We start from the raw sequence: 18,127 nt of genomic DNA on the forward strand, positions 1-18,127 counted from the left end.
AAAGGCAACATGTAATGATGTGAAATCTAATTATCAATACATTTACTACCGAAAGTTTCTTGGTAAAAATTATAGTATTCAATAATGTATCAATTAGTTTTAAGAGGAAAGTACTAATGAAAGACACAAAAGAAACAAAAGTTCAAAGGAATTTGACTATTTTGAATGTCAAAGGAAGAAAACTTATTTAGCCTCAATTTAAAAATGTCAAAAACATACCAGGGAAAAAACTCTGACATGTGATTAAGAACACAGAGTAGGGATCAACAGCATTTGGAAGACCTGAAAATAGTCTAATAGCATAACGATGCTAAGGAGGAACAAAAGGGAATGCATATTTTTCAAAAGCTAGTAGGGTGTTCTCTAACATGGCTCATTTTTTGTTTTTGTTTTTTTTTTGTTTTTTGTTTTTTGAGACGGAGTCTCACTCTGTCGCCCAGGCTGGAGTGCAGTGGCGCGATCTCGGCTCACTGCAAGCTCCGCCTCCCGGTTCCCGCCATTCTCCTGCCTCAGCCTCCGGAGTAGCTGGGACTACAGGCGCTGCCACCACGCCCGGCTAGTTTTTTGTATTTTTAGTAGAGACGGCGTTTCACCGTGTTAGCCAGGATGGTCTCGATCTCCTGACCTTGTGATCCGCCCGCCTCGGCCTCCCAAAGGGCTGGATTACAGGCGTGAGCCACCGCGCCTGGCTATGGCTCATTTTTTGAAGGAAATAAAACAAAGACAAATGTAAAAAGAAAGTGCATGAGCTTGTACACATAGAATTAATCTGATCCTCGAAATAAACTGAAATCTGTAAAAAGAAGAGAAGGGGCTTTTAAGAGCCATATATTGATCATGAAGAATGAAAAAGAGCAGGTCCAATGCTTGGAACAGATGATGTAACATTAACAGATTTTTTTAAAAAAGCAGGATTATTGTTCAACGGCTATCATTTTATCTTGTCCATAAAACTATAAAAGGAAAAACAACATTATTAAGACAAAATTGAAAACTTATTAAGACGGGTAAGATAACTGCATTAAAGCAGTTTAAAATCTCAAGGCTCTGGATAATTACATCTCAGGGTACTGGAAGAACCAAAAGATGTCAAAAATCAGTCAGCAATATTTGAGAAATGGAAATAAAAAATTGTAGAAGTATCAGTATAACAGTGAAAGGTAAATTGTGCTATTTCTAAAAAGGAGAATAAAGTAAACGGGTAAAATTATTATCAGTCTCCAGCAAAATTCTTAATGTCTTTAAAATATAGAGCCAATAAAAACAATGCAGTGTAGGAGCTGGTGCTAGTGCATCACTATTAGAAATCAAAGTTTAAAAATGTATTATAAACTTTTCTGTTTGTACAAGCTTATTAGACTAGTAAATTAGAAGACTGGAATACATACATCTTCTATATCTTTACTTGAGCAAAGTATATGACAGTCTATTTATTCTTGCAGCCAAGACAGATAAATACAGGCTGAATCAAAATAAAATTAGGAGGGAAAAAAGTCTCTTCAACAAATGGTGCTGGAAGGACTAGACATCTATATGCAGAAAAATGAGCTGAAGCCCTATTTCATAACATATACAAAAATTAACCCAAAGCAAAGACTGACATGTAAGAGCAAAAACTATAAAACTCTTAGAAGAAAACAGAGATAAATCTTCACTACCTTGAATTTGCCAATGAATTATTAAACATGACACCAAAAGCACAAATAACAAAAGAAAAAATAGATTAAAATATGGCTATAATTTAAAACAAAAAAAGAAAAATAAGTTTTGGCAAGCATGTGGAGAGACTGAAACCTTCACACCCTGCTAGTACGAATGCTAGTAAGGACATAAATTGTTCAACTGCTGTAGAAAACAGTTTGACAGTTCCTCAAAAAGTTAAATACAGAACTAACAAATGACCCAACAATTCCACTTCTGTTTATATATATATAATTTTTTTTCAAAAGAATTGAAAACAGGTACTCAAATATATGTACATGTATGTTCATAGCAGCATATTGACAATAGGTAAAAGGTGGAAACAGTCTGAATGTCCATCAACTGATGAATGTATAAAACGTGGCAAATCCATATAGTATTATAAATTGGAATACAATATACAATATGGAACATGTACATGGAATATTATTCAGTCATAAAAAGGAATGAAGTACTGACGCATGGTACAACGCGAACGAACCTTGAAAACATTACACTAAGTGTAAAAAGATACCCACGCAAGGTCACAATATTATATGATTTCATTTATATGAAGCATCCAGAATCGGCCAATCCTTAGAGATAGAAAGCAGATCAGCAGCAGCCAGGGATTAAGGGAAGAAAGAGCGTGGAATGACTGCTTAGTAAGTACTGTTTCCTTTTGGGATGCTGAAAATACTGGAACTAAATAGAGATGTTGGTTGCACAATATTGAGGATGTACTAGAAGCCAATGAACTGTACACTTTTAAATGCTTAATTTTATGTTATATGAATTTTACCTCAATAAATAAACGAGGTCAGGTAGATTTATATATGAATATGACAGTACATTCTCACAACCCCAATCTTCATTCCAGTTTGAGAATCACCAGTCTATTAGGTCCCAGCACTTTATGATTCTAATTTCTGCTGAGTTATTTGATATTGGTAGGAAATTAACATTGACAGAATTAAATTCCCAAGGATAAGAAATGGCAAATATGCTTCTATTTTACTATCTTTATAAAAGACCAGAAAGAATAAAATTTGTAGGCAATTACTCAAAGTGTTCATGTTTAGAATCACAGGAGATGAAGATAATATGTCTTACTTTACACAGTTCAAAAACCTATTTCAAAGATTAAGTAGCTTTTAAGAGGTTAATTATCTACGTAAATCACATATTCCAAGCTTATAATTAATACTGAACTACAATAAAAATCTGGCTTAAAACTTACCGTAACTGATTAGAAAAGTCATCCTCTACATTGTCATCATCCCAATTATCCTCCCAGACATGTGCATCTTCATCTTCATCTAAGCCAGCCCAGTCTAAAAATAGAAACAGATGCTGTCTAAATATTTCTCATACATTATTTCCACAATTACAAAAACTTTGAAAAGCTTGCTACTGAACACTCACAATTCAAAAACAGCTAAAACCGTATCTATGAAAAACGGTATCTTCCTTAAATCTGAGTTTATGCTGTCTAGTTCTCTCAATTCTTGAGTTTGCAGATAATCTGAAACAGAAGTTAATACAAAAAATCCCACCTGCCATGAAAACTTGTAATTTCAGGAGGAGATTTACTTTACTGATTTTTCTTTGTACTCATTTTTGGAAGGTCTACTTCACAATCTTTCAAAACACAACACAAAACAACCCTAAAGCAAGTTGAGTGGCAGGAAGATACCAGTGTGAAATTTAAAACTGCAAAACACAAGGATAACTTATATACAAATATTTAAAAGTAGACCAAACTGTAAGCCACCACTAGTATCTGCCTAATAAGAAAACGTAAATATGCATAAAGAAGAATATTGTAGTTTTTAGTTTTCTAGATTTTCTTCCTCTCTTTGGTAGTGGTAGAGGGGAGGTTGAGACTGAGATTTCAGCTTTTGTTTAGAATGGTGAGAAAGTACATATGTATTACCACTATTCTCTAACCTCAAATCTCAAGCTCTAAATATGCTATGTGGGTTGAGCCTGGAAATAGAAATTATCTATTTTATAGTTATTTTAAGGAGTCTTTATAAAGATATCTAATGGAGTTTTATGTTACAAAAAATAATTTAAATAAAGACTAGATACTACGTTCTTAAGGGGGTGACATAACTCAAAATCACAACAGAACTGTTTCAAGGTTCTAAGACAACAAGCAGATTTTTCTACTCAGCTTGAACCACTTCCAACTAACCAGTTTCCTAAACTGTTTAAACTAGGTCACTTCCATCTGCACTGGTCCCTAAAAAGGAAATAATCATGTGTCAAAAGATTCAAGCCAGAAATATAAAATAATATTTGACACTTTTCTGCTAACCTTGTAAGTCTTTGAAAAATACTGTAGAGTCTTATCTTTTAAAGCAACTATCTTTTAAGAAACAAATTTTTTCATCTAATTATGATTTGATTCAAAATGTTAATTTCAATAGCTATTAAGTGATGTCTTCAAGTTGACTTTACTTCTTTTAACTAATTAGAGAGGGGAAAAAATATTTAAGAATGGTAAAATTTTTTTTTTTTTTTTTTGAGACAGAGTCTCGCACTGTCGCCCAGGCTGGAGTGCAGTGACCCGATCTTGGCTCACTGCAAGCTCCACCTCCTGGGTTCATGCCATTCTCCTGCATCAGCCTCCCGAGTTGCTGGGACTGCAGGCGTCCGCCACCACAACTGGCTAACTTTTTTGTATTTTTAGTAGAGATGGGGTTTCACCATGTTAGCCAGGATGGTCTCGTTCTCCTGACCTCGTGATCTGCCCGCCTCAGCCTCCCAAAGTACTGGGATTACAGGCGTGAGCCACCGCGCCCGGCCAATTTTTTTAGTTTATAAAGTTAAACTCATGATCATTTACAACAAAGATAAAGCATCTCTCCTTCCTCTAATAACCATCTCATGCTATTTTAATGGCAGGGAAAGGAAAGGAAAAAGTAGAGATAAAGTCCCAGGAAAAAGGAACGGGCTCATGAAGAGGGGGAAAAAGAATACTGTGAGCAACATTTTAGGTAGAACATATAAAAAAGATTCATAACAATAGCTCTATATTTCTTTGGTATTACTATACAGTACTTCATAGTTATGACACTACTGAGTGAACAAAGATGAAAGAGCTGGCCAAATTCTTCGTTAATTATCTGATAAATCTAGATAAACTCTGTAGCCTTAATACCGTTATCCTAAGCAGTAAGAAGCACTGATGTCTATGTAATAGCATACTATCCTTCCAATTATCATAGATGAGGAATCTGAGAAATAGCCTCTTTTCTATTACAACTTATTAAGCAGTTAAAATTAATACGAGCACTATTAAGAAAAACAGTGCTAACACTGACAAACCAGAATCTATAATCTATTTTAGATAGATATTTTAAAGAGTTGATTAACTTGGATTATGTACTTAACTATATTACATAAAAAGCTTATGTGATAGTAGGTATAATGCCCCAAAATAGTATTTCCAACACTTACAAATTCTCTATACTATACATACATGTTACAATATATGTAAGTTACAATACACACAAACTCTACTCAATGTATAACATGAAAAAGCTGCAACTATTGTAATCTCTGGGTTTAGCTGACATTTTCTTGGATCTCTGAATTATGCTTTAATTTTCAACTCTAACACTACACTGACAATCAAGCAATTGTAATCACTCAGTTTTAAAGGGTTAACTCCAGAAATAATTTTTAAAAGGACAAAATATAACCAAACAATGATATACCCATGATACCTGATATGATACCTCATGTCTAATGCCATCCTTCAATATGCGGATGGCCTTATAAAGCATACACTTTACCTTAAACACTAAATGCATTGCCAGAATTGTGATTAATTATGTAAATAACCACAGCTGTATTTACTTCAATGTGTATGCCTCCAGATGTGTATTGGTTAAAAAAAAAAAAAAAAAAAACCTACATTTTAAAAAGTCAGAATTGGAAATAACCAGTAACAGATGCCTAATATGTAAGTTTCTAGCAATTCTTATTTTAGACGTTGTCCCAAATTGGGCTTTCTTCACTTTGGCTAGTTGAGAATTACATCTGTGACTAGCTTTAAATTTAAAAAATCTGAGCTATCCAAGATCTCACACACACTTCACCTAAGTATCACCTTGACATTTAAGTACAAAAAGAATTTTCTCTCAACTTAGAAAATTCTTTTAATACTTACTTTCCCCTACTCTGCAACATACATTTCAAAATTTCTGAAAGGCATGAAATACAGCATTTTTGAGAAAAGTAAAAAGGAAATTCCACTCATACTAAATAGGGTTGCAAATGTTCTATTCTACACCAATTTCAAGAGCATCAAATTCTTATTCCATAACAATAAAGGTATTCTGAATACAAACAACCTAATCTCCAAACAAGTTTCTTCAAATACAAAACATGCAAGTATATACAGAACATTACATGAAAAGAAAAATATTCAATTGAATGTTCACCATCATAGGTGTGTGTAAAAGAACAGCAATACTTACAAACAGCATCATTATACTCATGAGTATGATAATGAAGCCACACCGTATCTAGTGATTCTGAGATAAATTTACAAGTGCTTCTGCTGAGGGAGTACAAAACAAATTATTTTTTTTCAAAATTTCACTTCTGTAGGTTATCATAATGCAAACACGCATATACCCCGCAGATCTAATGTCTAGTCAGTGACTGAGAAATCAATACCTAGCACTGCACCACTTTACTACTATATTTTCTCTAACAAGGACCAAAAATGTTAGTGAAGAACTTCAAACAAAAAACAATTCATAAACAATGTTTTTATCACCAGGCTGTTGGTGAGCTTTCAGTTATTTGTGGCAAAGAGTCTGAAACAAAGGATCAAAATAACTTCACAATCATTCATAACTACTCTTACATTTTTTAAAAAGGAAATCCAAACCCAATTATTTTCATCAAGAATTTAAAAAGATGTAAGTCTGACAGAATGGTTCCACTTCATTGGTTCTCTTTGTTGATTTGTGATTTTTTTTTATACTTTAAGTTCTGGAATATATGTGCAGAACGTGCAGGTTTGTTACATAGGTATACATGTGCCACAGTGGTTTGCTGCACCCATCAACCCATCATCTAGGTTTTAAGTCCCACATGGATTAGGTACTTCTCCTAATGCCATTCCTCCCCTTGCCCCCCACCCCCTGACAGGCCCAAGTGTGTGATGTTCCCCTCCCTGTGTCCATGTGTTCTCATTGTTCAACTTCCACTTATGAGTGAGAACATGTGGTGCTTGGTTTTCTGTTCCTGTGTTAGTGTGCTGAGAATGACAGTTTCCAGCTTCATCCATGTCCCTGCAAAGGACATGAACTCATCCTTTTTTATGGCTACATAGTATTCCACAGTGTATACATGCAACATTTTCTTTAACCAGTCTATCATTGATGGCCATTTGGGTTGGTTCCAAGTCTTTGCTATTGTGAATAGTGCTTCAATAAACACACGTGTATGTGTCTTTATAGTATAATGATTTATAATCCTTTGGGTATAACCCAGTAATGGGATTGCTGGGTCAAATGGTTATTTCTAGTTCTAGACCCTTAAGGAATCACCACACTGTCTTCCACAATGGTTGAACTAATTTAGAAAAGCTTTTTTTTTACAAAAGAGTAAAAGCGTTCCTATTTCTCCACATCCTCTCCAGCATAAATTTTTAAAAATTTATTTGTTTTTTCTTTGGCTTCTTGAACCTAGTAGATTTGTGGTTTTATTTTTAATTCCATAAAATTCACAAAAGCCATTACTCTCATCTTTTCCAAGCCCTCATGCCCTAGATTCACCTCATCTCGGTACCCTCATTCTGATCTACCCTTGACATTACTGAGTCAAGGGTATCCAATCTCAACTCTACCATGTATATTCTTAGACATGCATGGGCAAAATCACAACCCCAGATTTCTTCTTATTCTCAACACCCCGTATCAAACTAGTTGCTAATGCTTCATCACTTCTACCTCCCTTACTATTGTGGTATCATTCCCTTCACTTCATTTCTAAGAATAATTTATTTCGCCCTTAGTCCTCACCTGAGTTATTTCAACAATTTGCTAATTAACCTCCCTGACTCTAGTCTTTCTACCTTTTCAAATTAATTCTGCTGGGTTAATGTTTCAGCATATTGTCTAAAGGAAACTTACACGTATCACTGTCATAAGCAAAACAAACAAATGAAACATTTTAAAAACCACTTCTCATCTACTTAAGGATTTTAAGTCCAAACTGGTCAGAGGCTTAAAGCTTTCCATGCTTAGGCTGCAAACTACCTGCATTTGCAACTACTATTTCACAAGCAAATACAATATACATACACATTTATTTTTTACTTCAAAGCACCTACACCTTTTCCCTTCTTTTGAAAACCCCTGGTCAGCTGCAGTGGCTCAGGCCTGTAATCCCAGCACTTTGGGAGGCCGAGGCGGGCAGATCACCTGAGGTCAAAAGTTCAAGATCAGCCTGGGCAACACGGTGAAACCCATCTCTACTAAAAATACAAAATTAGCCACGCGTGATGACACATGCCTGTAATCCCAGCTACTCAGGCTGAGGCAGGAGAATCGCTTGAACCTGGGAGGCGGAGGATGCGGTGAGCTGAGATCGCGCCATTGCACTCCACCCTGGGCAACAAGAGTAAATCTCCATCCCCTACCCAAAACAAAAACAAAAACAAAACAAAACCCTTTCCTATTTGAAAGCCCCATTCAAAGGCTGCTACCTCACACTGTACGTAACTGGAAGTAATCTGTTTCTTTTGAACTGCTATTGCACTTTACTATCAGTTGAAGGAAACCAAATTACATCTTACCCAGAAGCCCAACAGGTAAGAGAAACAAAGGCAATGTTGCTCTGGTTTAATTGGGGGTCGGGAGAAAAGGGCTTGGAGTCCCACCCCAGGATAAGCCCCTCCAAAATACTAAAGCACTCTAGCTTGGTGTTAAAACCACTGATCCTTCTCTCTCTTGACAACTACTACTTACTAAGTTCAAAGACAAATATCTCTAGAAGTCAAATTTGCCTCAGGACAGCCTCTAATTAACTGTGACCTTGGGTAAATTAAATTTTGCTGATCCCTAGGTATAAAACTTATACCTCAAAGAGCTATGAAGACTCAATGACACTGTGTATGTAAAGCACTCAGTACTGATAAATGGCAGCTAGTATCATTCTCTCCGTACTTTTCACTACCAGATTTATAGGAAACACTCAACAAATATATGTCAAATGAATAAATCCTTTATTACATGGTAATCATAGAAAGGCAACTTGTGGGATGAGGGAGGTGAGTGGAGAAATATGTCCTAGAATATAAACAAAACAATTTCTACCAAACATTACATGTACAACAGAGTACACAACCAGACAAAGGATTAAGGATATTTGGTAAATTTTAAATACTTACGAAGAAGAGTACAGTTGTCCCTCAGTATACTCGGGGTACTTGTTCCAGGACAGCCCAAGTATACCCAAATCTATGCATACTCAGGTAACATGGTCAGCCAAGTGGTAGTCAGCCCTCTGTACACGTGAGTTTCATTTCCCGTAAATATCGTATTTCCTTTTCCCATTTAGTTGAAAAAAATCTGTGTATAAATGGACCCTCACACTTCAAACCATGTTGTTAAAGGGTCAACTGTACACAGTTTTTGAAACTTTTATTTTCTTCTCAATGTTTTCACAGTTCATCACATCTTACAATGAGTAATGTTTAACAACCAAGTACTAACATTAAACACTACTTAAACCACAATTGCTTACTGCTTGCGCATTCCATAGAACCAATGAAATAGCTAACCAAATAGTTTTTCAAAGAGTTTTTCAGTGTTTAATGTCCTGCTTCACACCTCTCACTATCCCTTCCCAAGCACCAGCATCTTGATTTGGGGGTTTTTCATTCCAATCTGTGTGTACCCCTAAATAATGTATGTTACTATTTTATGTTATTGTTTAAGTACTTGTGGAAAAACATTTAATGGCAATTTTTTTTAATTTACAAGTTTCTAGTACTGCAAAATAAGTCAATTATCAAATAACTCACAAATTTAACAATCTTAAATTTGAATATATTCAAAATTACTAAATACATGTCAGACATAGCTCAAATTCTAAATAAATATTAAACATCATCCAAAATCCAAACTCCTAAGTACATTAGAGGGGAGAGAAGACAGGAGACTAATGTTTACTGAATACCAACTTTGTGCCAGACTCTGTTTACATATGCATCATTGTTCTGAACTAAATCTTTGTACCCCTGCCCCTCTATCCCCCCCAAAAAAATTATTATGTTGAAGCCCTCATCCTCAATATGACGGTATTCGGGAGGTAATCAGGATTGAATGAGGTCTTGAGGGTGGGGCTCCCATGATGGGATTAATGCCTTAAGAGATACCAGAGAGCATGCACTCTTTCACTCCGCCACAAGAGAACACAGCACAAAGGCAGCCTTGTGCAAGGCAAGAAGAGTGGCCTCACCAAGAACTGTATCGACCTACACTTTAATCTTGAACTCCACAGCCTCCAGAATGGGTGAGAAAATAAATCTCTGATGTTTAAGCCACCCAGTCTATGATATTTTGTTATGGCAGCCCAGGCCAACCATTACAATAATGTAATCCTTTCATGACTCTAATAAATATTATTAGCCATATATTACAGAAAATGAAAGTGAGTATTAAGATGGTAACAGCTCAGAGAAAAACATAACGGTTAATCTTACTTAAAAAAATCAATCCAAATCAAAATGATACAATTTTACTTTTCATTCATGAGGTCAGTAATGACTAAAATGTTTACTATCTAGTGTAGCAAGCTTATGAGGGAAAAGGTGAACTGTAGATGGAAACAAATTGGCATAACCCTTCTCAAAGGCGACTTGAGAGTATCTGTAAAAATTTAAGACATGCCAGGTCTAAGATGAAGTGTCTAAGCCCAAGCAGAGCAAGGAGGGAATTTGTGGAGAGGGGCAGCATGATGTGGTTGGTGTGTCAGAGCCTGGCCAGAACGAAAAAGTCACCCACACTAGAGGAGGGGAGGGTGGCCGGGCATAAAATGTGGAGCCCGAATGGGGCGAGAAGGGCATCTGCTGGGAGCACCAAAGATTGGTTAGGAAGGGAGATGACCAAATAGACAATACATTGAAGATAATGGAAGCCAGGTTTCTCACTACTGAAGGGAATAACAGATGTAGAAAGGGAAAAAACTAGAATGAATCCAGTGGTGTTGAACTGCAACTGGAGACATCTGTGTGAACCCATGGTTTTATACATACACACACACACACTCCTGTACATCCCTAGCTCCTCCCACTTAGAGGGTCTGGGAGCAGGAATATCCCAACAGCAATAAACACAAGCAGAGTGAAGACCCTGCCTTCTAAATACCATTCTCCACTAAAAAGAAATCACATTGGAGAAATGGCTGACTTCAGGTATAAAATTAGTTTGGAATATACCTTGTGCCAGAATGCTACGAATTGCACAAAGAATAATGGAGACATGGCAAAAGGACACAGAAGACAGCCTGAAGGGGTTCCGCATGTTCAAATATGGGACAACCTGAGAATCTAAATAATAGTTACAAATTATAACCTACTGAGTCACAATCCACTAGTCCACACTGCTATATATTTTTAAAAAAATGAACAAGTTACAAGTTTCATGATCACTGGAATACTGTATTACATACATTCAAAGTCCCTCCCCCAAAACTGCCTATTAGAAGGAAAAATTAGTAACCTAACAATGGAAAGTCCTAACAAGCACCACCTTAATAGAGTGATCGAAGTGAACATCCCCAGTAATGGAACAAACGAGAATAATGTTCCACCTAAAAAGATGTCATAAGAACAGAGCACCAGGACTATAATGTAGAACTTCTATCATGAGGAAATAGGCACAGTTGAGGAACATTCTACAAAATATCTGGCCAATAGTTTTCTAAAGTGTCAAAATCATGAAAGTTAAAGACAAACTGAGGAAATGCTTTAGACTAAGGAAGACTAAAGAGACATGACAAGATAATGTAATCCATGACTCTATAGTAAGACATTATTGAGACAATGGGAGAAAGCTGAAATGGATCTGTGGATCAGATCATACAGGTTGAGTATCCCTTATTCAAAATGCTTGAGACCACAAGTGTTTCAAATTTTATATTTTTTTGCATTTTGAAATATTTGCATTATATATTTACAACTGGGCATCCCAAATCCCCCAAACTGAAATTTCATTTTGGTACTCACAAAGTTTGAGATTCTGGAGGAGATTCTGGAGGATTTCAGATTTGGGATGCTCAAACCTATAGTAATGCATCAGTGTGTTAATTTCCTGATTTTGATGGTTGTCTTGTGACTATGTCCTTGTAGGAAATACACATTAAAATACTCAGGAGTGATGGCCATCAGGTTGGCAACTTATTCTCAAATGGTTTAGAGAAAAATGTTTGTACTGTACTTTCAACTATTCTGTAAGTTTGAGATTATTTCAAAATAAAAATTATATTATAAAAAGAAATAAAAACGAGTCTGCCAATTCAATTTGGCAATTTCCTCTCTAGAAGTTTATCTTATAGATTAGCACACACACAAAAAGATGTAAACATATTCATTATCTGTAACAGAAAAAAAAAAACCACCACCCAAGCAACAAAAACCCTAAAGCTGTAAGGTTATTCACTGCAGCATATTCCTTTTTTTTTTTTAAAGGCCAGGTGTGGTGGTTCACCTGTAATCCCAGCACCTGGGAAGACTGTGGTGGGAAGATTGCTGAGGCCATGAGTTCAGTACCAGCCTGGGCACACAGTGAGACCACATCTCTAAAAAACAATTTGAAAAAAAAAAAATTAGGTGAGGTGGCACATGCCTGTACTCCCAGCTACTAGGGAGGCTGAGACAGAGAATCACTCAATCCCAGGAGTTCAAGGCTGCAATACTCTGTGACAGCACCACTGCACTCCAGCCTGGGTGACAGAGCACCAGAGCAAGACCATGTCTCTTTAAAAAAAAAAAAATACATACACACACACACACACACACACACACACATATATATATATAAAAGAACCAAAAAAACCCCTAATATCTGTCAAGAAGGGACTAGACTATCTAAGATGCACACAATGAGGGCATAAGGTAGATTTTTATATTGATGCAAAAATGTACTAGAGATACATTAAATAATAAAAATCAAGTAGGAGGAAATAGTATATATAGTATGTCTTCTGTGTATTTAAAAGATATATATACACAAGTACAATTTATAAATACATTCTGGAAGGATACTAAAGAAAAGAACATTTAACGTTGGCTATCACTGAGGCATAAATAACTTTTTTGGAGAATGGTAGAGGGAAACTGTGTTTTTACTTTTTAATTTATACACTCATAAGTTTAAATTTTTACCATAAGCATTTACTTATACAATTATCCTATATAATATACTATAAAAATATTTTAAAGAGGAAGTTAAGTAACTAGCATGAGGTGACAAGCTGAAAGTTTATGAACGGTAGATTTGAATCTAGGCCTAATCCTAGATTCATCATGCTTATTCTATCCTGGGGTTCAAAAACTTTCTTCTTGCACACAATTATAAAAAATGGACATTCAACAGGTACTCTGCGAATCATTATACAGATTACATATTTTTTCTTAAAAATTTTTTAGTAACATGAGTTCTCCATTTCTTGCTACCACCATGTAACTAATTTAAATGTTTGATGGTCATGTCTACTATATTACATTTAATAATGCAAAAACAGCAACAGCCCTTTTTGGCACTAGGTAAATTAACTAGCATGGTGTGTAACACTATCAATACTGGTCACATCTATCTTCTACATTTAAGATTCTACAGAATCCTCCTATTCAATGTTTAGTCCTGTTGGTATATGATGTTCACATAAATATTTCTCAATAGCATTTTTCACAGGGCAGTTCTTCCTCATGCAGGCAGGAAAATAAAATCCTTGACCTCTACCCACTAAATGCTGGCAGTTTTCCTATACTCTTACCTGTCAAGTCAATGTGACATCCAAAAACACTCCCTTGGTTAAGAACCACTGTAAGATGTCATACTTTTTAAGGCACAGGTGATAGTGCCTCATTTTTTCCAGAATGCTGGCAGCATTAGGGGATTGCTAGTCTGTTGTCTGCCTCAACAGACAGATTCCCATCATAACACTGTATTATCCAGAAATTTCTCAAGGGGCCAGAGGGCAGAGAGGTGGGTAGTATTCTGCTCCTGATTTCTTCAGACTATATAGCAATTTCACCTAATACAGAAAAAGTACAGAATACTTAGTATAATCTCACTCTTGTAAATGCTATTGCTGCTGCAGGCAAACTCAATTTCATTCTAAATATTCTAAAACAGCTTCTCTCTCCAAAAAAAAAAAAAAAAAAAAAAAAAAAAAAAAAAACTTTCAATTCTGGCACAGGAAGAGAATAAAAGAATCTAAAGGAGCACTTGTTCTTTTCCCTCTTTTACTCGAATCCACATCTAATTGTCAGAGAAACTAATAAAAATATTTAAAAAAATTCTTTCAATAATTTGATACAAAAAAGTAGTCAAAGTTTTAAATAAATTATAGACTACTTCAGTTTTTGACTCTATTACCACCAACCTAACCACATGCTTTGAAAAATGAAATCTTCTCTAGGCTTTTAAGTCGCCCTCTGGTCCTAAAATTCCAACCATTTCAAAGCTCCCAAAATCATATCAAAATCAATCACACCCAGGACCTTGAATGTCTTCCTAATAAAGGCGGTTCTAAATCAATTTAAGTAGTCAAGAAGTTGGAGGCTGTATATTACAAAGATCTTAAACATGATTTTTTTTTAACAGCTCCTGCTTAATTACCAGTAGATTACACACCCACCAATTAGAAAAATTGTGAGGAACTGCCAATGTAGCACCAATTCACAGGCTACAGAACGGGGGAAAAAAATAAAAGCAGCATTTGTACCTTCAGAGACTCCTTCCAGGTGTTGCACTTTACACTGAAGGGCTACTGAGAAGAAACTATGCTGGACATGGTGGCTCATGCCTGTAATCCCAGCACTTTGGGAGGCAGAGGCGGGCAGATCACCTAAGGTCGGGAGTTCGAGACCGGCCTGACCAACATGGAGAAACCCCATCTCTACTAAAAATACAAAATTAGCCGGGCGTGGTGGCACATGCCTGTAATCCCAGCTACTTGGGAGGCTGAGGCAGGAGAATCACTTGAACCGGGGAGGGGAGGTTGCAGGGAGCCAAGATCACACCACTGCATTCTAGCCTGGGCAACGAGAGTGAAACTCCATCTCGAACAACCAAAAAAAAAAAAAAAGAGAGAGAGAGAGAGAGAGAAGAAACAATAAAATATCCCTTTCCTTAAAATGATTAAATGGACATCCCACCAAACAAATTCTTACACAAGATGGATGTAGCAACACCACTTCCAAAAGGAAGACCCACTCCCAAAAGAAAATCTATTAGTCGAACCATGAGTAATGACTTTCATGTGGCAACCTCTCGGAGCACTGATACTCAACAAAGCCTTTGAAAGTACGATCTGTTATATACACTGCAGAGATGTTCACAGGCTGCCTTAACAACAGCAATTTTAATTTGTATCTGTTAGTGAATTTGTCAACGGCATACTTACAAGAAAAATAATTTTCCAAAGTACAGAAAGAACTTGAAAGTAAATCAGGGCATTAATAATTGAAGTGAAAACTCAAATACCAAAATATTGAAAATAGGTCACTGTTCAAAGTAATACTTTTCAAACTTTAATGTGCAAACATATCTCTTAGGAATCTTGGTAAAGCCCACACTTATTAAGTAGGTCTAGGTTTGAGGAACGATGAGATGCTGCAGTTTTAACAGGCTCCCAGGCAATGCCAAGTCTGCTGTTTCATGGATCACATTTTGAATAGCAACAGACTCTAAACCTGGACTAGACCAAAACATGTCAGAAATGCAGATTCTCAGAAAAGAAATAATTATTTGGTGATATTTTCCCAAGTTTGTTCTTCTTTAGGTTTTGTTATTCATCAGAACAATTTTCATGAGTAAATATTGAGTGGTTTCACCTTGTGGGCTGATTTTCTCACTAACTTAAGAAAAACCTCTCCAAATCATAAACCAGAGAAGAGAAACTTGAACAAAATAGACATTAAAAATGTTTCTCATTCTAAAATGGAAAGTTTCCTGAATGAATTAATTCTACACATTTATATCTGAAGACAACAAACATTCTGTAAGGAGACCCATAAATGGTCAATAACTTAATGTTAATAAACCAGTCTGTTGTGAGTCTTTTGTCCTTAGAATATTTTCTTTGCTTTTCCTTTTACCTTTTTGTTTTGTTTTACTATGTAACTACTGGCACTTCGAAAAATTGCTGCTCACAGCATAAACTTAGAACAAGCACAAACTACACTAGCAAAAGCTGATGAAAGTTGCTGAAAAAAATCAAGTGTACCATCAGGTACATAGTTATCTCTAGATCGTTTTTAAGCAGTCAATTATCAACTAACTACTCATTTTAAATGCGGGTTCATTCATCATTCATTCAACAAGCATTTATTGACCACCTACTATGTATTAGGCACTCTGCTAAATGCTGCGGATAAAGTTTGGATCAGAGAGACAGACCTTTCAGATTCTGGCTTGGATATAATGGCAAGTTTTGTTTATTTGTTTTTCTTTTTGTCTCTGAGCCTCCATATTCTCAGGGTGATAGTGATAATTAGATTATATAATGTAAATAAAGTGCCTAACATTCCACCCTGTATATGATAATGAACAATGTTATTTGAAGTATGAAGTTTAAGAAGATCCTACCTTCAATAGGCCAGCTTTCTATGACACAGCTCTACGTTGGCAGATTATGACGCAACTTGAAAGTGAGCTAAAGAAAACATGACTGAACAGATAAATCCATTACCAAAACAAAAAACTAAGAATGCCTACAATACATAATGAATTCCAGAACTGAAAAGAAATGTGCTTTGGGTTAGTTTACGAGTTTCTGTAGCATGTACACTAATGTTCTCTTCCACTAAACAAAGTAACAGTACATTATAAATAGAACAAATGTTCCAGCTATGTGGTTTTACGTACAATAGGATCATGATAGGGTATACAACTTGGGACAATTTTAGTGAAGTAGTAATTGCTTGATGCAACAGGATGTGTACCCCATTAACCACAATTCTCTTTCTACCACCTTCAGAAAGTAATCTCCTTTTCTTATAAGGTAAATATTTACAAGTCCTACTCATCAACCATTAGTCAATAAAGCAGCCTATTTTGAAAACCTAACTGGTAACAGCAATCTCACAAACAGAAGCAGTACAGCTAAAGTTAAGAACTTTGGTGTCAATCAGAACAGGTGTCCCAATTCCACTTCTATTGTTTCTAACTAGTTATGAGACATCAGGAACGTTTCACTCTGAGCTTCAGTTTATCTAAAGAATGGTCTAGGGCATACAGGAAGTAGGCCCTAGTGGAATTTATGAAAGTGGAATATGCTATTACAAGTAAAGCACTTAGACAAGTTCCTGAAAACAGCAGCCACTCAAGAAATGTTAGCAATTTGCTATTACCTACAACAAAAAAACTAAAGGTCTTTAGTTTTGAAACTAAAAAAAAAAAAAAAAAAAAAAAAAGTGTATTTTTAATTGAAAAAATATATATATTTTTAAAAATATATATTTTATTTTTGTAGGGACAGGGTCTCACTATGTTGCCCAGGCTGGTCTTGAACTCCTGACCTCATGTGATCCTCCTACCTCGGCCTCCCAAACTGCTGGGATTACAGGCCTGAGCCACCATACCCGTCAAGTTGTAGGGTCTTATAAAGCATTAAGTTAGGTCACAGTTAAGTGACAAAAATGGTGAGGAACAGGAGTAAGGCAATAATGTGTATTAAGCACCCAATATCTTACCCTTCTGTCTTACTTAATCAGGCTTCATTTGTAACATCCTAAAAGTTAAGCAGCATTGGCGTAACTACAGACAATTCAATTCTGGAAAGGTTTAAAGGCAAAGAAAGACTGCTAAAACAAAAAGAAAAGAAAAGAAAAGAAAAGAGAAATAAAAGGAAGTTATGTAGACTTGAACTAAAGTTTAAGTGGTGAGTAACCCAGAGGAACAGTAAAGGGACCAACCATCCCAGACGCGGGGCTATGGGTCCAGACTCACGGTGGCTCCTCCCAGTACGGAAGCTGAGGCCATTGGGCCTCGCCAATGAGTCCCAGCGCGACACCCCAAACCCGACGCTGGGGCGCCACTGAGGGATGAGCGTTAGCGCCTCGAGTGCCGGCCCTGGGAGTCCAAACTTCCCGCCGGTGCCCCCAGCTGGGCCCGACCGAACAAACCACCTCCACACGGAGGCCTGAGTCACCGTTCGCGCGGCACAGAAACCGGAGCACAGCGGT

At 36.3% G+C, this 18,127-nt stretch overlaps 1 protein-coding gene and 1 long non-coding RNA gene across 4 annotated transcripts in view; both read right to left on the reverse strand.

Annotated features, from left to right (window-relative positions):
* The window catches only part of SEM1 (SEM1 26S proteasome subunit), a 1,048,205-nt gene that overhangs the window by 47,357 nt on the left and 982,721 nt on the right, over positions 1-18,127 (reverse strand). For all 3 annotated transcript variants that reach the window (XM_050783008.1, XM_050783006.1, XM_050783007.1), the window contains one exon: positions 2,921-3,014. In XM_050783008.1, coding sequence (XP_050638965.1) covers positions 2,921-3,014 — 94 coding nt within the window. The remainder of the gene's footprint in view (positions 1-2,920; positions 3,015-18,127) is intronic.
* Positions 8,919-18,115, reverse strand: LOC126949974 (uncharacterized). The gene is made up of 2 exons (XR_007724007.1): positions 16,530-18,115; positions 8,919-13,971 (listed from the first exon to the last, which is right to left on the reverse strand). It is a non-coding gene; the product is annotated as an uncharacterized LOC126949974 (long non-coding RNA).

This window comes from Macaca thibetana, chromosome 3 (assembly GCF_024542745.1).
Source record: "Macaca thibetana thibetana isolate TM-01 chromosome 3, ASM2454274v1, whole genome shotgun sequence".
Lineage (NCBI taxonomy): Eukaryota > Metazoa > Chordata > Mammalia > Primates > Cercopithecidae > Macaca > Macaca thibetana.